The sequence below is a fragment of the Tenrec ecaudatus genome, chromosome 1 (genome assembly GCF_050624435.1).
Source record: "Tenrec ecaudatus isolate mTenEca1 chromosome 1, mTenEca1.hap1, whole genome shotgun sequence".
Taxonomy (NCBI): domain Eukaryota; kingdom Metazoa; phylum Chordata; class Mammalia; order Afrosoricida; family Tenrecidae; genus Tenrec; species Tenrec ecaudatus.
The window spans coordinates 157,788,114-157,810,595 of NC_134530.1; the positions used below are offsets into that span (position 1 = coordinate 157,788,114).

At 57.2% G+C, this 22,482-nt stretch overlaps 2 protein-coding genes and 1 non-coding gene across 7 annotated transcripts; 2 read left to right on the forward strand and 1 right to left on the reverse strand.

Moving 5' to 3' along the window:
* Positions 1 to 663: 663 nt before the first annotated feature.
* On the forward strand, positions 664 to 3,845 carry NUDT17 (nudix hydrolase 17). The gene is given in 9 exon segments (XM_075560634.1): positions 664 to 967; positions 969 to 1,112; positions 1,212 to 1,395; positions 1,580 to 1,605; positions 1,743 to 1,835; positions 2,096 to 2,194; positions 2,334 to 2,470; positions 2,798 to 2,950; positions 3,281 to 3,845. Coding segments are annotated over 9 exon segments (981 nt in total). The 5' UTR covers positions 664 to 937; the 3' UTR covers positions 3,396 to 3,845.
* PIAS3 (protein inhibitor of activated STAT 3) lies at positions 3,425 to 15,432 on the reverse strand. 5 transcript variants are annotated; one of them, XM_075560591.1, is made up of 14 exons: positions 15,275 to 15,432; positions 12,338 to 12,755; positions 12,122 to 12,206; positions 11,849 to 11,899; positions 11,522 to 11,612; positions 10,803 to 10,937; positions 10,493 to 10,598; positions 9,170 to 9,243; positions 8,922 to 9,082; positions 6,402 to 6,535; positions 6,153 to 6,321; positions 5,838 to 5,971; positions 5,061 to 5,098; positions 3,425 to 4,582 (listed from the first exon to the last, which is right to left on the reverse strand). In XM_075560591.1, exons 2-14 carry the CDS (start codon positions 12,750 to 12,752, stop codon positions 4,319 to 4,321), a joined length of 1,857 nt encoding a protein of 618 aa, XP_075416706.1. In that variant the 5' UTR covers positions 12,753 to 12,755; positions 15,275 to 15,432; the 3' UTR covers positions 3,425 to 4,318. The 5 variants fall into 5 exon arrangements, with proteins under 5 accessions (XP_075416706.1, XP_075416697.1, XP_075416725.1 ...); XM_075560582.1 differs by lacking the exon at positions 15,275 to 15,432 and adding an exon at positions 14,564 to 14,686; XM_075560610.1 differs by lacking the exon at positions 15,275 to 15,432 and adding an exon at positions 14,564 to 14,634 and having other exon boundaries at positions 12,338 to 12,719.
* A 3,997-nt stretch (positions 15,433 to 19,429) lies between these two features.
* On the forward strand, positions 19,430 to 19,536 carry LOC142438250 (U6 spliceosomal RNA). Its single transcript, XR_012782667.1, has one exon. It is a non-coding gene; the product is annotated as a U6 spliceosomal RNA (small nuclear RNA).
* Positions 19,537 to 22,482: the final 2,946 nt, after the last annotated feature.

A 22,482-nucleotide genomic window follows, 5' to 3' on the forward strand; every position in this document is an offset into this window, starting at 1 on the left:
GCATTCAAACAAGCAGCCATCTAAGTGAGGAGTGAACTAAGTCCCCATGGAAGAAGCACACCAGCTGTGCGATCCAAACCCCAAATATGATGAAGGGAAAGTATCAGAGCTGAAATTGTGAACAACCAATTTGTAGAAAACTCTGGAGGACAGTGGGAGCCCCAAGCCCCATCTGCAGAGTATCCAGTCGGATTAAGCCGCTGGCACAGGCAAGGGACTCATTGTAAACTTGATTATGCTGGGCTGAACTTGATACTTGGTCAGTTGACCTCCCTCTTGACCCAATCTGGATTTGTGCTAGCCTCAAGTATTTCTTGCTTGTTTCACAACAAAAAAATTTTCCCTGGCTGTTTAAATATTGATGGGGGTATCTATGATTTGTATTTTTATGTTTCTATTATTATTTTATCTTTGCCGTCTTGTCTTTGTTACTGTTCCTGTTGGTTTTCCGGGTTTGTGAAGCAAAGAAGACTAGGTGCATAGAGGTGATAAGGATGCACTGACTTGTCCGGGATGCGGGTGGGGAGCCAACAATGAATGTGGGAGGGGGGGGGAGCACTAAAGCCGAATGCGATTTTGTATATACACCTCATTCATGCGATCTAGTCAGTGAAGAGTATGACACGTGAGCACTGGGGCGGGGCGCGGAGAAGAGCACAGGGGAAGGGGAGGAGGCGCTTGGGGCCCTGGGGCTACTTCGGAAAGGGGTCTGCGGAAGGGCTGTGCCCCGGTGTAGCCAATGGCACCGAGCCACACAGCTACGGCCGTGGAAATAGACTGTGCCGTGCGCGTCTTTGCCACGATTCGAAGAAAAACCGCGTGACTAGCGATGACCAGGAGGAAGAGAACGCTGCGGAGCGGAAGCTGGCGCAGGGGACCAAGTCCTCTTGACAGGGCGCCCTGCGGGGCGGGAGGACGCGGCTAGAGGCGCGGGGTCATGGCCGCCGCCCGGGTGCTGCTGCTGCTGCTGTCGGGGGCCCCCCGAGCCGGCGAGCTTCGCCCGGAGCGTGTGCGGGCTCCTGGGCGCCGGGCCCCACTGCCGCTGGGCGCGAGGCCGGCTGCTGCTCTCCGAGCGGCCCTTGGCGGGCGCCTGGGCCCGGCTTCCGCTGCAGGTCGGGCACCACGGCCCGCCCGGGGCGCGGGGGGGACACGGGCCTGTCCTGGGGCGCGGCCCCTCCAGGCCGGCTCACCGCTGTGCCCCCCCCCGCCAGCGATCCCCTTTCTGCCCCTTCGCCGCGCTGGATCGGCAGCCCACGGGCGCCAGACCCGAGCTGCCCACCGACCGCGGCGTGGACTTGGGTGTGGCCGTCATTCTGCAGTCCTGCGACCAGACTGTCCTGTTGACACGCAGGACCCGCACCCTCAGGGTGTCCCCCAATGTCTGGGTGCCCCCAGGTGAGCGTCCTTTCCCTTATTCCCAGTCCCAGGAGGACGCAAGGTGGGCCACGATGTGGCATAGCCCCGACCCAGGGGCCGCAGCTGCATCTGTGTCCACCAGAGGGAGGGCGGTGGAAACACAGCGGGGTCCCCCTGGCAGAGGCCCCCCTCACGACACTCATGTAGTGACCTGTTCTTGCAGGTGGGCATGTGGAACTGGAGGAAGAGGTAACCAGTCAGCTGACCCCCCCAGCACACTTCCCGAGATGACGCCTGGATGTGGGCAGAGGGGGGTGCAAAGGCAGGCTTGCAGGAGTCACGCCCCCGCTCGCCCGCCCCTCTGACCTGCCCTCTCTGCCTCCCAGCTACTGGACGGAGGACTCCGAGAGCTCTGGGAGGAGAGTGGACTGCGGCTGGCCCAGGGCCAGTTCTCCTGGGTCCCCCTAGGGTTATGGGAGGTAAGAAAGGTACCCTGGAGACCCGTCTATTCCACCACCTTCTGGTTATGGCTGAGTCGGAACCCACTCGATGGCCTTGCGGTTTAACCCTCCGCTTCTCCCATCACAATACTACCTGCCTTGGCCATGGGGGCTGAAGGTGGAGGGAGACTGAGTCACCCGTCCTCGCCCAGTTACCTCTGGCCCCTCTACCCTCTGGACCAGCTTCCTTTCACCTGAAAGCTGCTTTTGGTTCCCAACCCCCACCGTTCCCTCCCCAGTCTGCCTACCCTCCACGGCTGAGCTGGGGTCTCCCCAAATACCATCACATCATCCTCTACCTGCTAGTCATCTCCCAGGAGTCACAGCAGCAGCTGCAGGTAGGGCCGACAGGGCAAGGGCATGGGGCTCAAGGAAGCCTGGTCTGGTTCTGCCTAAGGACGGAGGGGCCCAAGGAGGGAGCATGTGACCCACAGGCTCAGGACCTAGCTTTCCAGGGACCATGTCTGACCCAAGCAGGCCCGGATCCAGCCAAACCCAAGTGAGGTGAGCGCCTTCTTGTGGCTGGGCCCCGACGTGGCAGCTGCCGTGGCAGCCACAGGGGACGAAGCAGAGACAGCGAGACCTCTTCCCCAGGGCTTGCCGCCTTCTATCCCGTGAGTCTGAGTTTCTCTGGAATTCCCCACTGCCAGGTCCCGTTCCTATCCCTTCCTCACGGAGGAAGGGTGTCGTGGTCAGCTGGTAATGAGGAGGGCACATGGTTACCAGACGCTGACCATCCCCTCAGGGGCGCTTCTGAAGGCTGGAGTTTTGAGTCCCGGCTCTCCCACAGCGCAGTAGCTGCCCTGCACCTGCGTCCTTCCTGCATGATGGAAGCCTCCCCCACCTGTGGTGCTCTGGCGGGGAGGGGCCGGATGGCCTAGTGGAGGTGGAAGTGGTGTAAACCGCAAGGCTAAGCCCAAATAGGAGCTGGCGTTCCGCAGGGCAGTGGAGCTGCAGGAGGATGGAGAAGCCCGACCTCAGGCCCTGCCTGTGTCCACACTGCTAAGGACCACTCCGACCACAGCCAAGATGGAGGAGAGGGTCAGCACGGGAACCAAGTTCGCCCTCAGGCTCTGGCTGCAGCACCTGGGCAGGTAAGCGGGAGGAGGCACTGCGGGTTCCTATCATGAGGCTGGGTGGTCTGGATCACAGGGCCCCAAATTTACTTGGCCTACAGCCCCTTTTCAGAAAAAAACAACCAAAAAACCACTCAGCCCCTCTCTGGCAATGAAACTCATACAATAGCCCACAACCCAGGATAAAGTCTAGGCATCTGCTTTGGTAGACACCCCCTCCTTGCACCATGCCAGTGCCCCCGGGGGCGAATCACTCACTTTGGGAAGCACTGGTCTACACGTTTGTTTTTCATGGGTGCAGGGGGTGGGAAGTAAGGAGAAAGGACAGGTGCTCTTGGAAATCCACAGGGTGACAACCCCACCTTGTGAGAGTGGAGCTCACCTGGACCCAAGGCCAGCCAAAGAAGAGCCGACCCTGGACACCCTGCCCCCAAGCCAGGGGCTTGGACAGCCAAGTTCATAACCCCCCACCCCCCCAAGCCAACACTCAGAGAACATTCACAACCTTTATTATGGGTGAGAACTTTGCTACAACTTTGGGAATAAAAAGTAAAATTACAACAGAAGTTCTAGGCCCTGGAGAAGCCTGAAAAAAAGAAGTCGGGAAGGAGGACCTGAGTCCTCCTGTGTCCCCGGAAAGGTGCAGACTGAACTAACCGTGGGCCTCTGGGAGCTTAGGCCAAGGGCTAGTCACGTAAGAAACCTTAGGAATTTTAAATATATAAATAGAAAAAGACCCAGGTTAGGCCAGGCCCTGCTCCCAAACCGTCGGGGATCAGGACCACGGCCTTAGCATCTCCTCAGTCAGCCTGGGAAGCGGGAGGCAAGAAAAGCCATCTTTGGAGTATTTGGTTTTTGTTTATGTACAAAAAACAACTTTGCAACCCAAAATAAAGTTCTCTGTCCACGGTTTGCCTCAGTTTCTTCTCTTGTCTGTTTGGCCAAAGGGAACGAACGGAATGGACATGACAAGCGAGAGAGTGGAGGTGGGAGAACAGAGCCGTGGGCCTCGGGGAACAAAGAGGGACCGAGCCCTCCTCACAAGGCTCGACACGCAGTCCAGGCGGACTCAGCCCTTCCCCCAGCTCAAACCCACCCACTTGCCTGCCTCGGCTAGGTGAACACGCCCAAAGGAGGGCAGCCTCCAAAGAACACTTCCAAATAGACCCCGTGCGTCCTTAGAAAGAGGTTAAATATTAACCCTTTGGGCACTGGCCTTGTCAGGCAGAGATAAGGCCAAAAGTCAGGGGTCCATGAAGGTCTATCCGGTCTGTCTGGCCAGAAACCCCACGGGGGGTGGGGGTCAGAGTGGCCTGGGGTCTGGACCCCACTTCATCCGTGCTCACCGTTGGGAGGAGACAATGACGGGTTCACAGTCCAAGGGACTCAGTCCAGGGATATGATGTCTGACCGACAGCCAGCCAGGGAGGGACCTGAGGGCAGGGGGCCTCCATGCCCCTCCCGCAAGGTCCCCCCAGGGGCCACAATGCTGCTGACCCGGCCCGGAGGTGGTGCCGGAGGGGAGCTGCGGTGGGAGCTCCCCAGCGGGGCCAGTGGGCCCAGGAAGTGGGCAGGGGTCCCCCGGTACTGGAAGAAGTGGCCAAGGGCATCCTGCTCATCTAGCGAGGTGATGACGGAGGGGCCGTAGTGCTGGGAGGGATGAAGGGCAGCGTTTACAGTTGTGTCCTGACTTCCCCCACCTCCCAATCTCAGAAAGGCAGACGGGGTAGGTCAGGCCCTGTGGGTCACGGGAACATTTTCTCAGAAGCAGGGCAGCAGCCTCTCTCTGGCTCTTTCTCCCCCTTGCCCACACCCCATCCCTGAGACAGCCCCTCTAACTTGCGGGCACTTGGGGAATGTCAAGTTGAGGCAGGTGTGGCGTTCAAGTGCCATGGTGGGGTGGAGGGCACAGGGAGAAGCAGGATGGTGAGCAGGCTGGGACAACAGTGAGAGGGCATCTAAGAAGACATGAACGGAAACGTGAGGACGTGGGGCCCAGGCAGGAAATAAGCTGCCTGCCCTTTCCCTCCCCTCCCAGAAGTGCTAACCCAGGTCTTGGCGGGGGAGAAGGAGCCCATCAGAGCTAGAAAGGACATTTCAGAGAGCCTCACAGGGGAAGGCCACTTACCTGACTCTCTGTCTGCAGGAAAGAAAATAAATCTAAACCTGGTAGGAAGAGAAAAATCAAGAGTCAGTTTCCTCAGTCTATAAACCTGAGTCCACAGACTGAGTGCCCCTGACAGCATCTATGAGTGAAGGACACAGGAGCCCTGGTGGCGCAGAGGCAGAGCGCCTGGCTGCTAACCACAAGCTCAGCAGTTCGAACCCATCAGTTGGATTGTGGGAGGACAATGTGACCATTGGCTCCCCTACAGATGACCGCCTTAGCAGTCCTGAGATGAACTCTGTGCTGAGTCGGCCGTGGCCCGAGTGCTCCCGGGCTGGGAGGACATGAGCAGCCCCGCGAGTCCCCTCTGCCTTTCACCCCGGGACTTGTGCTGGCCGGGCAGAGGGGCAGAAGGCACCAGACGGAGGCAGGGGCAAGAGCAGGACCACAGTGTGGCGCTGTGCAGGGCTGGTTCCTTGTTGGCAGTGGGCCCTTTGGTTACCGAGTGTGAAACAGGTGGCCTGGGAGACCGGGAGATGTGCGTCTTGGTGGAAAGGGGTCTGAAGTACACTGAAATTTACCTACAAACTTGTTGGTACAGACTAGTGTTCTTGCATATTCTCACCAAAAAAACCTGGAAACTAAAAAAAAAAAAAAAAAAAAAGTCTCCCTTCTGATCTGCTGCCAGAAAGACAGAAGTTCCATCAGTTGTGGGCCCTTTGGAGAGAACCATGCGCCTCTGACAGGGCCTGGGGAGGGGTGGCTGCACAGGGTCCCGGCCGGTGACTGGTGTCCTACCTTGGATATCAGCCCCCAGCGGGAAGGCAGGTGGGTACTCATGGAGTGGGAGAGTAGACAGGAAGTCCCCGCCCAGTGTGCCCATCGCAGGGCTCCGGAGCACGGAGGATGGCTGGTGACTGGAGGTCAGCACGCTGTGAGGAGAGAGGTGGAGCTGTGGCAGGTGGGGAACCACAGACGCCCTCCCGCTGCTCAGCTGCCCAAGCCCCTGCTGCCCCAGGGTTCCCACCACCCTCTCCCCTGGCCAGCGACCGGAAAGCACCCTGGCTTTCTTGCCGGTCTCCTCTGCTGCAGGTGTGGCCTGTCTGCTTGTACCCTTTGCTGCTAGGCAGAGCCGGGAGGGTGGCTGAGGCGACAGGACAGTGCTTCTTGGTCGGGGGCAGGTCCTCCTCATCTGAAGAGCTTTCTGTCGTCAAGTCAATGACCTCAACCTTCTTCTTCTTCTCCGGCGGGTCTCCCTCGTGGACGGGGCTGTACTGGAGGCCTGGGGGAGGTAAGTCAGCGGTGTCTCAGAGAAGAGGCCAGACAGGAGTGAGCTCAGCTGGAGGACGGGGTGTCACTCACCATCCAGCCCAAACCCTGGTGGGGGGCAAACCTCAGATGCCTCCTTCTTAGGTCTCATTGGGCACCAGGAGCCATCTTCCATGAACTGGATCTCATCACAGTCCGAGCAGGAATTAAGAATCTCCATGAATAAACTGGGGGAGAGGAGGGACAGGAGTTCATGGAGCCAGAGAGTTCAGCCACTTACCTTCCTGTGCCTCAGTTTCCTCCCCTGTAAAACAGGGATAACATCCATCCTACTGGTCTGAGTTGTTAGAATCAAGTAAAAAGTACGTACAAGAGCTTGGCCAACTCTGCAAATGCCGGGCTTAAAGATAAGGGCATTCTGAGCATGTGGTATGTGGTGCTGGGAACAAGACAGAAGGGACAGAGGTACAGAACTCCGTAAGCCAGATCAAAAGGGCACTGAGAACAGGAACCAGAGTGCAGACTGGGGGGTGGTGGTGGTGTGTGTGTGTGTGTGTGTGTGTGTGTGTGTGTTAGACTAGCCAGATCAACACTGCCAGGGCCCCCAAAGGTCCTGATGGTTATGCTCAGTGGGGGTGGTAGTCGAGACAGGCAATTCAGCTAACAGTTCAGTACATTTGCTGTGTCGTTATTTATCGTACAGGCAGGCAGTCCCCAGGTGACAAGCAAGGAGATCAGCTCCTAAGCCTGTCTTTAAAACTTGTGCAGGCAAGCAGGGTGCATGCGGCGGTCACGAGCGGAGATGCGAACTGCAAGGTCAGCACCTCAAAACCACAGCGGCTTCGAGGACAGTCTCAGAGACGCACAGGGACAGCTGTGGCCCGCCCGTCGCATGGACTCGATGGCATGGAGTGTGGGGACTTTTGGTTGTGCTGTGGGCTAGGCATTGGGCTGCTTACCACAAGGTCGGCAGACCAAGGCCACCAGCAGAAGGATGGGGCTGTCTGCTCTCACAAAGATTTGGTCTCAGAAATCCTACACAGGGTCCTTATGAATCGGAATCAACTTGATGGCCGTTGGTTTAGTGCAGAAAAAAAGAACTCAGAGCCTTTTCAATGACTTTAAAAACTCCATGTGCCACAAGAGAAGGTGACTGTGATGAAACGCTTCTTCAAGTCTGGGTTTGCTTAAGGGCTGCCCTAGCACCACAGGGGTAAGGCACTGAGCTACCAGCAAAGGGTCAGTGGTTCAAATCCACTAGCGGCTCCATGGAGGAAGCTGTGCCAGCTCACTTCTGCCACCCTGCCCTCGGGGCCACCAAAGAACTATCTTGAGGGCAGTGGGTTTCGTAGGTTTCTGCAGGGGTCGGTTTACAGGCATGTCACCATGTGAGTAAATGGACAGTCTGAAGAACCAGTAAGAGGTATGCATAGTGAATAAGCGGCCATCTAGCTCAGAAGCAACAAAGCCCACATGGAAGAAGCACACCAGCCTGTGAGATCATGCGGTGTAGATGGGATCAGGTATAAGGCATCATGCAAAAAAAAAAAAGCCAAACATATATATAAGTGTATATGTGTGTGTGTATATATATATATATATCTATATCTGTATACCATAGTGAATGAAGGGGGAAGTGCAGAGTGGAGACCCAAGGCCCAAGTGTCGACCACTGGAGATCCCCTCATAGAGGGGTTTAGGAGAGCAGATGGGTCAGTCAGGGTGCGAGGTAGCACCGATGAAGAACACAGCTTTCCCCCAGATCCTGGATGCTTCCTCCCCCCAACTACCATGATCCGAATTCTACCTTGCAGGGCTGGATAGGACAGAGGTTGTACACTGGTGCATATGGGGGCTGGAGGCACAGGGAATCCAGGGTGGACGATACCTTCAGGACTAGGGGTGTGAGGGGCGATGCTGGGAGAGCATAGGGTGAGTGGGTTGGAAAGGGGGAACTGATTACAAGGATCTACATGTGACCTTCTCCCTGGGAGAGGGATGGCAGAGAAGGGGGGGAAGGGAGACTTCAGATAGGGCAAGATATGACAAAATAACAATCTATAAATTACCAAGGGCACATGAGGGAGGGGGGAGAGGGGAGGGAGGGAAAAAAAAAAGAGGACCTGATGCAAAGGGCTTAAGTGGAGAGCAAATGCCTTGAGAATGATTGGGGCAGGGAATGTATGGATGTGCTTTATACAATTGATGTATGCATATGTATGGATTGTGATAAGAGTTGTATGAGTCTCTAATAAAATGTTAAAAAAAAAAAGAGGTCTGCAAAGAAGGTGGGCATTCCTACCCCTGGGACTGCCAGTATGTATAGTTATGAGCAAGAGAATCTCTGTGGACCCCAGCTTCCTCATCTGCAATAACAGGACCCCGCTGAGCGATACTGGGAGGATGCAGTGAAGTAAGGCATGTGAACTGCGTGAGCCAGAGCCTCACACTGAGAGAGAGAATGGAGCCTGGTAAAGGGGACAGACGGGGGATGATGGGATACATAGGAGGGGCCTTCCAAAAGCGCGCTGCCCCCAAACTCCCTCAGAGACAGGTTCCCTGAGTAGCAGCCTCAGTGGCTGCTGTAGCGAACAGGAAGCAGAGTGGCCCTACCCATCAATGATCAGGGACTCATAGGGAGCCTTCTTGTCACACACGGGGCACGTCCACGTGGGCTTCTTCTCATTCATCTGCAGGTAGAGGGCAGCGTCGAAGCTCTGCAGATGGGCGCAGGTGAGCGCGCGGCAGGGGACCGTCAACCGCATCTTCCCCAGCTGAAGGAAGGCGATTTCTCTGGTCAGGGCCTCCCCACTTTAGTATCACAGTCCAGGGTTAAACCAGCCCTGCTCCCCTGGACTCACCGGGCACATGAGTGACACCCGAAGACTTGTAGTCGCCACCTCACTGTCTGGGTCAGCGGTCAATTTCTCCTTGACTGAAACAAGAGTGAGGCCAGAGCGGGAGCTCAGCAAGGCGAGAGGGGAGATGGCTCTGGCTGAGCTGAGCGGCCTTCCGAAACCAATGGATGTCTGGGGCAGGGAGGGGATCTGGATAAAGGAGGATGCGTGGAGGGCGAGCGCTCCCCTGGAGATGTCAACACAGCCAGTTGGCACTTTGGCAGATAGTCTAGAGCAAGGGAGGGCAAACTTTTGAGACGGAGGAGCCAAGCCTGTCCCTCACAAGTTTAAAAGTTACTCAAGAGCCAAAAATATATTTTTACAAGCAAGTGAAATCACCAATAAAATCCTTTAAGGTTTTTCCATTTTACTCCAGAGCGATATGTAGCTGTACTGACACACTGCCTGGGGTTCCCGACCCTGGGCTAGAGCAAAGCTTCTCAAAACTGCGGCCCCAGCCACGTAGGAGCCTCCCAGGTGGGGTTGTGAACAGTGAAATTGGGGGTTCCAAATCATTCAGCAACAGCACACAGGCTTCTGAATACTCAGTGACCAAAGAACAATTCAAAACCAAACACCAGGCGGGGGTTCTGGCAGCAACTGCCCATTTTATCATCTCTCAGGCCAAAAAGGGGTCGCAGTGGGGAAAGTTTAAGCAGCCCTGGTCCAGAGCAGTGTTGCAGACACTGTGCTCTATCCTGGATTAAGACTCAAAGCACACACTTCCAATGGCCAGGGCGGTGCTGAGTGATGACTTCTGACAAGGGGTGGTAGGCCAAGGTAGATTGAGGAAGGAAAGGAAAAAATGTGCTCAGTGCCCTTCTGGCAACGGTAAACTTTTGTACGATAGTCTATGACCCGGGGTAAGATGTGGGTGTCCGCTTGTGCAGCCCCTGGGCATCATTTCTGTCCCCCCCCAGGGGGTGGGGTGGTATTGCTTGCTGGCCTAGCAAGAACTAAAGCATCATGGGAGAGTTCCATGACATAATGTTTAAGGCCTTCCCAATCTTAAGAGGTCACAGTCCAGCAGCGCTGGAGCTGGGGGTCAGTAAAGCATGAAGCAGCTGTATGCTTGGGAGTGCCTGGGTGGCTTTCAGTGCCCGGGAGTGGTCTGAATTCTCCACCACACACACCGGTAAGCGAGGATAGGATCAGGATGGGGGGGCTCATGTGAGAGGGGAAAGAAATGTCTTAGGAGGGGTGTGGTGTGGCTTGATTATGAAGACTGGGGCGTGGGGGGACTTGGCTGCAGGTCAGAGGATGGAACCAAGAAGGGCTGTTACTCACTCAGTGCCCGGGAGTGGTCTGGGTTCCGGATGCCCTTGGCTCTGAGCTTCTGTAGAAGGGTCCCTGCAGTCAACTGCCTCACCAGGTACACAGACAAGGAGTAATTCTACTTGGGGGGTGGGGGGTAGGGGGAGTACTGATCAGCCTCTGCTTTACACACACACACACACACCCCTTTCCCCATGACGGCTAGACACACTGGGTTAGATTGCAGAGTTCTACAAAGAGGCACATGCTTCCCCAAACCAGGCCACTGGATGGTCCCCCCACTCACGCCCACCCCCAGGTTCGCTGCCTCAGCCAAGCTCACCCGTCCAAACTCAGATGACCAGTTGACCACGATGGTATTGGGAACAGTGGCTGAGAGCCGGGCCAGAGGTGTGATGTTGATGGGGCGGCTGGGCCTCTTGGGCTCAGCGCCATTCTTGGTGGGGGGCAGGTAGCCCTGGAAAGGGAGGGGCTGTCAGAGGAAGGCTCCCTGGGAAACTGGGTTCCTCACTCCTTGAAGGGATGGACGGCGGGCACAGTCACGGGCCAGGGGGGTGGGGGCTCATTCAGTGACTCACAAAACTGGGGCACTAAGGTTGGGGGGGCGGAGCAAAGAAGGCACAGTCATTGTCCAAGGAAAGGGACTCTGTGTCCCTCAGGCGGAGAATGGGGGTGCCTCACTCCCCCAACTCCCAGCTCTGGGGTAATCACAGCTAAGAAGTCTTCCCTGAGCCTTTGGGTGGAACTGGCGGTCCTGAGTCCTGACCGAGCCCTTTGTTGAGCCCTCTTTGAGCACTGAGCAGACGGTACCGAGTCACTCCGTAAGCTGAGCGTCTACTCTGCCCCAGGCACTGGGCTACGCACGTCTCTTTGGGGCCTGTCTCTCCACACGTCCCATGGGAGCAGGGGCCACCCCCATTCATCGAAGTCTTCCCAGCACCTGGTGCAGCCATGGCCCCTAGCAAGTGCATCGTTCACACGTGTTGAAAGGAACTGAAGGGGGGAGTCAGGAGGACTGCCAGAGAAGGGAAGAGCATTTACCGGCAGCGGGCACAGCTTCCCATTGACCTTGACAAAGAGGTTGGGGGGGAAATAGTCTTCCTGGGGACAGCTGGTCTCACAGAGACAGAACCTGGTAAGAGATGGAAGAAGATGAAAGGGTGGGAAGCCATTTCTGGAACTGGATCCTGGAGCAACAATGACAGCAGGCGCCCCAGGAAGCCAAGCATGAGTATCTATAGCCCACCCAAATCCCACAGGAGGTCGGAGGCTGGGATGGGCATTGCCAGCAGGAACAGACCCTATGGGTATCCGCCACTTCCACCCCCAGTGGGGCCTGGGGAGGCTGGGGAGAGGGGGCCAACTCACCTTAGCTGCACTTGGATGGTATAATCGCATTTGGCTCCCGGCAGAAGCTCTCTGTAACACAGGGGGAGAGACGAGAGACTCAGCATGATGCACCCACCCACCAGGGGCGAGGAGGTGGAGTGAGATGTCCAGGGAACCAAGAAGAGACAGCGCAGGAGACTGAGGGTGAGGGGAGGAGGCAGCTCAGGAGAGCAGGGGAGGAGAGAAGATCAGGCCAGCAAGCGGAGGGCTCACCACCCAGAACAGAGGCCGGAAGGCTCAGTGGGCATGTACCTGGACGTGAGGACCTGCTGCACTTGCTGGGGCGTCAGGGCAAAGGTAAAGTGCGCTTCCTCAAACCGCTGGCTGGAGGTGGATGCTGAGGGCACAAAAGGGCAGTTACCCCAAGCCCAGGCACCCACCAGCGGCCTCAGGAGTTTCCCCTGTCCCGGGTGGCTGATCCCACAAGGGCGAAGGACCAGGAAAGGCTGAGGGGCCAGAGAACCATACCGAGGGTGGTGGGCCGGATGAGCTCCCCGTAGACTTCATAGAAAGGCAACAGTTTCATGGTGACATCAGGGTGCACAGGCTGGGGCAGAGAGGGGTGCATGTCTACCTCACGCTTGGGGCCGAGCACAGTGCCAGGGGCCAAGAGGGCCGGGGGGATGGGGGTTATGGGGCCGGGGGAGGTGACAGGAGGGGTGCCAGGGGGCAGCGAGATCAGGGAGAGATCGGGAGGCCCCAGGGTCTTCCTGGGAAAGCGCCGGCGGTAAAGCTCCTTGATCTTCATCTGGACGCTGGGAGCACAGCTGGATTTGAGGAGGTGCAGGGCCTTGGCCAGGAGCTCGTGCTTCCTTCCACTCTTGTTGCGGCCAGCAAAGCCAAGGAGCACCTGGAGCTCAGATACCCGGAAACTCATCACCATGTGCTGTGGGGAGGAACAGAAGCTGTGCCCGCCAACAAGGACCCTGAGCCCCAGCCACCTGGTGGGCAGGACCCCTTCTCTGGCAGCACTGGCCAAGATGGCCCTCAACAGAGGGGCCTCCGATCCATTTTAAAAGCCTCAGGACAATCTCACCTGGAGGCCTCAGCTGGTGCAGCCCCCTCTCCCCTCTCCTGGAAGCTGGTCACAGGAGCCAGGAAGGGCAGGCAGTGAGCCATCCCCAGACACACCCGCGTCCACTAGCACTTCCCACCCTTCTCCCTGAACAGTCCTGTAGGCTGCTTATCTCCTGTCCTGCTCTTTGGCAGACCTGCCCCCAGCCTCCTGGGAAGAGGATAAGATACAGGGAGAAGGAGGGAGAGAAGAAAGGCTTCCGGCCAGAGGGCCCTTTGCAGATGGAAGGAGCCAGGTGGTGAGAGGATTGTGCCCCTCAGCAGTGCACCCCTCCTAACTACCTCGACCTACCTCACCCAAGCCTCTGAAGCCTTTGTGGACAAGGGTTTCCAGGCCAAAGTTCAATACTCCTAATTGCCCACATCCTTCCTCTGTGTCACCTCCACTCCCTGTGTCCTAGTTTCTGAGAGGACAGGACCAAAGCTGGGGTAAAGGGAGGCAAGGGAACCACCAAGTCCAGGTATGACCTAGGCCTACCATCTGCCAGGAACTAAGATCTCGCGTCTCTCTTCCAGAGAAAAGACGAGCCCCACGCCATCCTTCCCAGACAGGAAAGAGGGGGCAGCAAAGCGCTAAGCAGAGGCCCTGGCAGGAGGAAAAGCAGCCCCGTGAGCCCTGGTCCAGTATGCACGCCGCCAGGGTGGGACAGAGGCTCACGTGGTTGCCAATGGAAAAGCTGGAGGCTCCAGTTCATCCAACAGAGCCTCGGGAGAAAGGCTGGGGACTTTACTCCGCAAAACTCAGTCCTTGAAAACCTCACCGAGCATCATTCTTCTCTGCCGCCCAAGGGATGGCCACGGGTCCGAATTAAGTCAGGCGGGCCCAGGATTTGGGCTCCATTCCAAAGGCGCCAAATAAAACCAGGTGGCAGAGGGATGAGCGCACTGGGGTACGGCTGGGGAGCTGTTCTCCCACGCGGACACCCACAGGCTCATCTTCCAGGACGCCTGGCCATGGATCTCTGGAAGATTCTCAGCCACGGACCAGCCTCGCTTGGCCCTTCGCGGGCGGGCGGGCCGGCCTTTAGGGCTAGTCTCCTTGGAGGGCTGTGGGGAACTCGGCCCTCTCCCCCTTCCTCATCCTCACTTCCTCCGTCCTGGCTCCGTCCTGTCAACAGCTGGGCCTCCAAGTGGCCCTGCTTTGGGCCGCACGGCCACACCCGCTCCCGGCCGCGGAACGAGAGCTCCGGGCTCCGGGACGCGTGTCGCCCCTCCCCTCGGCGCCTGCACCGCAGAGCCGCGCCCCCGCCCCCCAGGGCACTTCCCGAGCCGGGGAGCCCGTCCCCACCTAGCCCGCCGCGGTCGCGTCCCCGGGCCCCGATGGGCTCGCCCCCTGCGCCTCGGCAACAGCTGGCCCCCTCGCCCCACCCCTCCCTCCCTCGGCCCGCGCCCCCCCGGGCGCCTCCGGCGCGGCCCCGCCCCCTGCGCCGGGCCCCCAACAGCTGCAGCTCCCTCAGCCCCGCCCCCGAGCCCCGGCCGAACCCCCGGCGGCCGCCCTCCCGCCGCGGCCCGCCACGTCGCCGGACGCCACCGCGCGCTCGGCGCCCGCCCGCCCCCCGACTCGGACTCGGCGCACGGCCGGAGCGGCCCCGCCGGGCGCGGGGGGAGGCGGTCCGGTACCTTTAATTCGCCCAGCTCCGCCATCTTGAGACATCGCCGGCGCCCGAGCCCGGCCCGGCCCGGCCCCGGCCCAGGGACCAGCGCGCAACTCCCCGCCCCGGCGCCGGCCGCAAAGCCGCCCGCCCCGCCCTCCGGCCGCCCGGGCCCCGCCCCGCCCTCCGGCCGCCCGGGCCCCGCCCCGCCCTCCGCGCTCGCCCCGCCCTCCGGCCGCTCGCCCCGCCCCGCCCTCCGGCCGCTCGCCCCGCCCCGCCCTCCGCGGCCGCCCCGCCCTCCGGCCGCCCGCCCCGCCCTCCGGCCGCTCGCCCCGCCCCGCCCTCCGCGCCCGCCCGGGCCCGCGCGGCGCTGGCCGTTTGCGGGGCGGCTCCGCCCGCAGGGAGCGCACGGCGGGCAGCGGAGGGAGGCCGGCCGGAGCTGCGCCACGCCGGAGCCGGGAGGGGGAGGCGCTCTTCGGAGCCGAGGTCCCGGAGACGTGCAGGGAGTCTCGGAAACTGCCCGGTCCCCGGGGAATGCGAGACGGGGAGCCGAGCGGGGCGAGTACCTTCACCTCCACCTCTGCAAGTTTCACCCGCGAACCCCGAGGGCTCCCCGCAACCCGGGAAGTGTGTGAACTCTGGGCCCATGGCGGGGCGGCTCAGGACACTCTTCCCGGGCGTGCCCCTCCTCCCCCACACTCCCTCGGCCCGCGCGAAGTCCGGCCGCGCGCGCACTCACCGGCGGCCTCGGAGCGGGGGCCCGGAGGGCTCCGAGGCGGGCGGGGGAGGTGAGGGAAGGGGCCCGGCGCCGCGCCGCAGCCCGCGAGGCTGGACTCCCGTCGGCCGTGGACGCGGCGGCCGCAGCTCCGCCCGGCCCAGGGCTCGGCTGGGGCCGCCCCTCGGAGGGAGCTCGCCGGAGCCGCGCGGGTGCAGGGGCGGGGCTGCGGCCGGAGGGGTGGGGCGGGGCGTGCGGGTGGAGGAGGACCCCGTCCTTCGTCCTTCCTGCTGCCCAGACCTGAGGCCTGCCCGCCTGAAGAGGCGCCCACTGGGAAGGAAACTTTCCCTCCCTGGGGGAAAATCCGAAATCTGCGCAGAGTAACCCACCCTCCACCCCCAAATTAATACAGTCACGAGAGGCCCGACAGCTTAGCTGAAGGTGAGCAGAGAGGAGGTTGTCTTGCAGGCAGAAGGGACCGATCTGCCCTTCTCTGAACTATCCGCTCTCCTGGAAGCTGTAGTAATGACTTCTTTGCAGGTCCAGAGGAAATCTGCTTTAGATACCCACGAAAATATCAAATTTAGGGCACTGTCTTATGTCATCGACTCAGAGTGGCCCGGTAGGGACAGATAGAAACCGCCCCCTCCGGATATTGGAGAAAGACCATGGTGCCTCATCTCCACCACCGTCCCCCGCACTCCACCTTGTACACACGAGAGCAGCTGGGGGTTCCAAGCCCTGACCCTGTGGGTAGCAGCTCGGTGGGTACCCCACGGTCACAGGGCAGTAGAGCCATAATAAAAACACTCTTGTCGAGGGCCTACCTCTGCATCACTGCCCCTCTGCTGTCCCAAGCACTATGACTTTTTCCAGGGACTGGTTTCTCCTGACATGTCCAAAGTACATGGGATCAAGTCTGGCCAGCCTTGCTCCTAAGGAGCATTCTGGCTGTATTTCTTCCAAGACAGATTTGTTGGTTCTTTAGACCATGCATGGCACTTTGAATATTCTTCACCAGCACCGTAATTCAAATGCATCGATTCTTCTTCAGTCTTCCTTATTCAGGATCCAACGTTCACATGCCGATGGAGCGACTGAAAATACCATGGCTTGGTCAGGCACACCTTAGTCCTCACTGTAACATCCTTGCTTTGACCTCATTACCCAATGCAGCGCATTGTGTATTTGAGTGCAGTCTCCAATGCAGTGCAATGCATCACTCAGCCTCCTGACTGCTGCTTCCATGAACATTGACGGCCCAAAATGGCAGCTTACTAGGATCCACAACTCCAGTCTTTCCTGTGTGTATCGTGATGTTACCTATTGCTCCCAGTGTGAGGAATTTTACATGGAGTTGTCATCCGTACTGTAACCCTTGATCTTCATCAGCAAGGACTTCTCGCTTCAGCAAGCAAGGCGGCAGCGTCTGAGCCCACTGTGGCAGGCACTGTGTCCGTCTCTCAATAGGGTTTCTTCTTTGACCACTGACCCTCTGCCAAGCATGAAGGCCTTTCCCAGGCAGTGGTCCCTCCTGGTATGATGTCCAAGCGTGAGGTGTGGAGTCTTGGCGTGCTCGCTCCTGAGGCGCATTCCGGCTGTACTCTTCCAACACACATCTGTTCACTCTGCTGGCAGTCCACGTGACTTTGAAGGTTCTGTATCAGCACTGCAGTCCAAGGCATCTGCCCAGGTCTTTCTTACTCATTGTCCAGCTTTCAAAACGCATATGAGGTTATTTAAAAACGCCTTGGCTTGGGTCCGGCTCACTTTTATCCACAAGGTGACATCTTTACTCTTTAATGCTTTACCATTTATTGTTATTTTTTTTAACACTTTAGGGCCCATGGTGTCAATTCCATCCTTGAGACGGTCTTTAAATTCAAAAGGGATCTACCCAGGACTGTGTTGACTGGAGCCCTGGTAGCACACTGGTTACGATTGGGCTGCTAACGGCAAGGTCAGCAGTTCAAAATCACCAGCTGCCCCTTGGAAAGGAAGACCGAGCTTTCCACTTCCCCAAAGAGTGCAACACTGTGACAAAATGACTCGATGCCGACTCTAGCCCTGCCCCTGTATGTATGCTCCCAAGCCTGCAGCGGAGCCGAGCACCTGGTGGCTTCAAAGTGCTGAGTTTGCAGCTCACAGCCCAGCTCCTGCCTCAGAAACCTGCAGTTCCACTTGATGGCCGTGAGTCTGGTGTGGTTTGATTCGGTTTGGTCTTTTGCCTATGAACTCGTTTGCATTTCCTTCAGCTTCAACTTTCACATGAGTGTCGCCATCTGTCCCGCAACCAGCCACTAACCCAATTCAGACGACTCTTTCCACAGATACAATTGATTTGATTTCTGTGTGTTCCACCCAACAAGGCCTGTGTGCATTGCTTCCATTGATGGTGTTGAAGGAGGATATTTGCGATGACTCAGCTGTTGGTCTTGCACTATACTATTCTACCAGGCACTCTAGGGACATTTCTATTACCAAAGCCTTATTTTACAACTACCATCCTTTTCCTTTGTTTCCAGGTTTGCATTCCAATCACCAGTCACTATCAATGCACCTCGACCGCATGCTTGATCAATTTCAGACTGCCGAGTTTGGTGAAAATCTTCAACCTCTTCGTCGTTGGCATAAGTGATTGGTGTGTAAATTTAAATAATAGTTATATAAACCAGTCTTCCTGATAGGCCGATAGTTATGATCCTGTCATTGATACTGTTGTACTTCAGGATGGATCTTGAAATGTTCTTTTTAATGATGGGTTTGAAGCCTTCCTCTTGAATATGTCATTCCTGACAGTAGATTATAGGTTTTTCAGATTCAAATTGGCCAGCACCAGGCCATCTCGGCTTGCTCGTGCATAGGTTATTTATTTTTATGTGTTCCATTTCATTTTTTACAACTTCCAATTTTCCTACATTCAGACTTTGTATAATCCGCGTTCTGATCAGTTATGGATGCGTGCATTCCAAGTCCTGCCACATCAGCTGATGAAGGTTCTAAAAGCATTCCTGTGTCTGCATCGTTAAAGCGGACTCTCCTTGGGGGAGGTAGCTCTTTCCCAGGCTTCTTGGAATGCCTTCGAACCTAGGGGGCTTGTCTTCTGGCACTGCATCAGATAACGTCCTGCTGCTGTTTGCAAGCTTCCCACTGGTTACGTTTTATAGAAAATTCCCAGCTCCTTCTTCCTAAGCCTGTCTTAATTTGGAAGGCCCGTTAAAGCCTGTCCACTGGTGTAAGATATGAAAATAATGATACTTTATCATTTATCAAGGGGTCAGGAGGCAGGGGAGGGAGAGAGGAGGAGCTGATCCCAAGGGCTCAATACAGAGTGAATGTCGAGAAAGGAATGGTGACAACACTTGTGCAAATGTGCCGGGTACAGTCGACGTACGGATTGTCGTGAGAGCGGTAAGAGCCCCAGTAAAAAGATATTGTAATAGAAAAACAAAAACCTGTCTCCCGAGTGACTCGGCTGGTGTTTAAAACACTTGCAGCATAGCTTCCAACACGTCAGCATCCTGCACCCCAACACAGTGTGACAAACGCATCAGGTCCTGCGCGGTGTGTGGCCACTCTCCATCAGAATCCCCTGCAGAGCAATGTTTTTATTGTTGCTGCTGTTGGTTAGCAGAAGGGCCTCAGTGCTCTCTGGTGGGGAAAGATTCGAGTGACAGGGATTGTGGGGTGCTGGGGACACCAGAACCCTGCTGGAGCTCCCTCTGCAAGCGTCAGAGAGAAGTCCTCTGACGGTCATCATCCGCATACCTAAAGCAGTGTTTCAATAACCGACATGAACAAGTCCTCCGTCGGTATGATCCTAACCACCAGACCCCACGCACGCACGCACGCCCTGAGCCTGACGGTGCCTGCTGAACCGGACCAGGCCAACGCTTGTGGATTGTGCCCTTAGAGAAGATGGCCACTCTCCCGACCCGGGTTCTTCCCTTGATGCCTTGCTGCCATCACTGTTGGGCCCCTCAAACGAAACCCAGGCTCAAGTCCTTACTAGCCTTTCCAATACCTGAGTTTTCATTGGGGTCTATGCCCATTCCCTGCCCCCTTTCTGTTCATCCCTATCACAAAGTTACTGTTAGTGTCTGTTCGCCAAAACGTGCAGTATGTGTGAGCTGCTCTGCACAGCATCTCCCAGTTCACAATAAAAAGTTAAAATGTATCGCGCTCGCTTCTGCAGCACACATACTAAAATTGGAACGATACAGGGAAGATTGGTATGGTTCCTGCATAAGGATAACATGGGAATTTAGGAAGCATTCCATATAAAATAAATAAATGAATGGAAATGTTCCGTGTTTGTCAGGGGGGTGTTAGAAGGACAGGGGTGGCCATGCTTGTGATCTTGATTACGATCACGCTTTCATGAGAGTATACATGTCAGAACTGCACGCTTTAGATATGTACACGTTATGGGATGCTGAGCGCCCCTCACTAAAGCTGCGTACAATGAGAAGAAAGCCGACGTCACTTTGAGTCCTGGTGCCTTCATGAAGGAGGGAGCTGAGAAGTGAATAGAGGGCTCGGCCCACACAGTCCTGCCAGGGACCTGAAAGCTGGGAGCCAAGGCCCTTGAGTCGGCTCCTGCACACACGCTTCATGAGGCCGAGGCTTGCTCTCTGCTGCCCACGCGGCCTGGTGCCTCTGTCAGAGAAGCGCTGGATGACTAACCACAAGGCTGGTGGACCAAGCCCACCAGCCACTGTTCTGGGCAAAGGTGAGGGTACCTGCTCCCGTGAAGACCTATAGCCTCAGGTCATGGCAAATTGGAATCCGTTCATAGCAGTGGACTTGGGTTCCTGTAGTTGTTCGCATGGTCGTCTCCCGTGAGTGGCACACAGACTTTAAAATGTCTGAGACTAAATCAGCGAGAAAAGAAGGCATCTGAAACCAGGGCCAAGTCCCAGGTGGGGGAAGAACCAGTCTGAACTCCATCATGCTTTACCCAACCTCACCTGTGCCTGCCTGCTCGCCCCACACACTCCGACACCTGAAGCCCGTGGGGCGAGTGGGAGGCTTCACAGGGGTACTACGTCCCTGCCAAATTCCCATTAGACAGGTAGCCCAGAAGGAAAGGGGCTTAGCTTTACTTTGCGAAAGAAAGACTCCAGACAAAGAAGAAATTCTAGGACTTGGGGCTGTGGGGACCCTAGTTTATGGGGCTGTCCAGCTAGAGAAGTTTCCACTCCTGCCCAACCTGTGGGCCTCTGCCCTACTTTGTGAGCAACGTGAGATCAAGTGGACACGGCACACAAGGAAAGCGGAAAGGGATTTTATTGTCTGTGCAGCCAAGGAGCGTCTCCATGTCCACTGGCCAAAGTACCTGACGCTCCCCAAATTGGAGACCCCTGGGTCTCTTAAGCCCTTCTCACTCCTTCCTGCCCCTCCCTGCCCTCCAGCCCCCTCTGCCCTAAACAGAGGGCCAGTTGGTCCATCAGGTTCTTCCCAATAGTCTCCAGATGTCTCTCTTGATAAGCCAGGCGCAGGGCGGGTAGTGGGTCAGAGCACGTGTTTCCTTCCAGGGATTCGTGGATTGGGGTGTGTTGGAGGGCACGGCTGCACACACGGACGGGGGGACGGGGGGGAGCGTGCTCTCAGACCTGGTTCGCCTGGAAGGAACCTGAGGCCATTCTTTGTAGAAGGTCATGAGACGGAATGCTGATGACCGGGATGGACTAGATGGACGATGTACATGTAGAAGGTGGGTCACAGAGTAACCAGTGGGGAAGCACACACAAGAGGGGCTATTGGTCTATGGGGGGCCCTGGCATAACAGCACTCCTGGTCCCCATCACCTAGACATCCTAGAATCAGTCTCCCAGAGCCTGGGAGGGAGTCAAAGGCCTGGCCTCTGTTGCCAAAGGTGCTTCCCCCACTCATCCTGCCCCTCCCTGGGCCCTCTTCTTTGGCAAGAATCAGTCAAACCCGCAGTCATGCAGTCAGTTCCCACAGCGGGTCTATGGGGTTCCGACGGGAGCTCACAGCCTCCCTCATCCCCTTGCCCATGCCCATGCAGGGACTGATAGGCTTGAACTGCCAACCTTGCGGGCAGCAGCCCAGGGCTTCATCCACCATGCCAACAGGGTTCCTCTGGGACTCAGCGGGGGCAGAAAAGAAGAGGCTCTGTCTCCCTTCAGCTCTCCACCCAATCCCTTTCTCCTTTCAGGCCTCCAGCAGCTCTGAGCCCACCCCCACTGACCCCGAGTTCACCAGCACCTTCTCCAGCTGGATCTACTGATCTGAGCTGCTCTTTCCTTTCAAATGCAGGGACCAGCCCCCCTGCAGCCCCAGCGCGACCCCCTGGCTTCCATAGCAGCCCCTTCCCCAAGTCGGTCTCCCCGCAGCCTGGCGGGGCCACGTGGAAACTTGCAAAGCTGAAGCCCGGCCATCAAATGAGCCCTCTCCCCACCACCTCACACGGTCCTTGCCACCTCCGTCCCTTCCTTTCTTTCCTGTCTCAGGTCCCACCTACTGCTTCTGGAAGGCTGCGTTGGGTTTAAAAAAACAAAACAATAGAAAGAAAGAAAATCCATTGAGTACCTTTCCTCCCCTCCCCAAACCGGCCCTGCAGAACCCTGGAGAAGGCAGCTGCGAGAAGGAATGAGGAGGGATCTAGCGTGGACCAGGCCGCACCTAGTAAACTGAGCGGTTCATGGAGGGGCGGGAAGGGGAGAGGGGAGGGGGAGGAGGCCCCCCCCACTCTCTTTCTCTCTCCCCTCACCCTTCGTGTGTCTCTCTCTCTCACACACACACACTGTCTCTCTCTCCTCCCCTCTTCCTCTCTCACACACACTCTCTCACACACTCTCTCTCTCTCACACACACACACACACACACACTCTCTCTCTCTCAACCCCCTTTCTCTCTCTCTCACACACACTGTCTCTCTCTCCCCCCTCTTCCTCTCTCACACACACACACTCTCTCCACACACTCACACACACACACACACACACACACAAACCTCTCTCTCTCTCTCTCTTTCTCCCTCCCTCCCTCCCTCTCTCTCCTCTCCTCTCATCCAGACCCCTGTTCCACACATGGAAGGATAATTTAGATTGTACATCTTGAAAAACAACATCCAGGCCTCTTCATTTCCCCTCCCGTTGAAAGGGGCCGGGACTTGGGAGTCCCGGACAGCAGAGATAGCCGCTGTCTCTGTCAGAGACAGATGTGAGGAAAACCAGAGTGATGCCACTTCTCAGCTTCCCCAGGCC

What these genes read in the sequence shown, in the direction of transcription:
- PIAS3 (XM_075560582.1), bottom strand. Translation starts at nt 14,587, where the DNA reads ATGGCGGAGCTGGGCGAATTAAAG. An exon ending in GGGTGTCACTCATGTGCCCG is followed by an intron (nt 9,083 to 9,169) that starts GTGAGTCCAGGG and finishes GCCTTCCTTCAG; the next exon opens with CTGGGGAAGATGCGGTTGAC. An exon ending in ACCAGGGTTTGGGCTGGATG is followed by an intron (nt 6,322 to 6,401) that starts GTGAGTGACACC and finishes TACCTCCCCCAG; the next exon opens with GCCTCCAGTACAGCCCCGTC.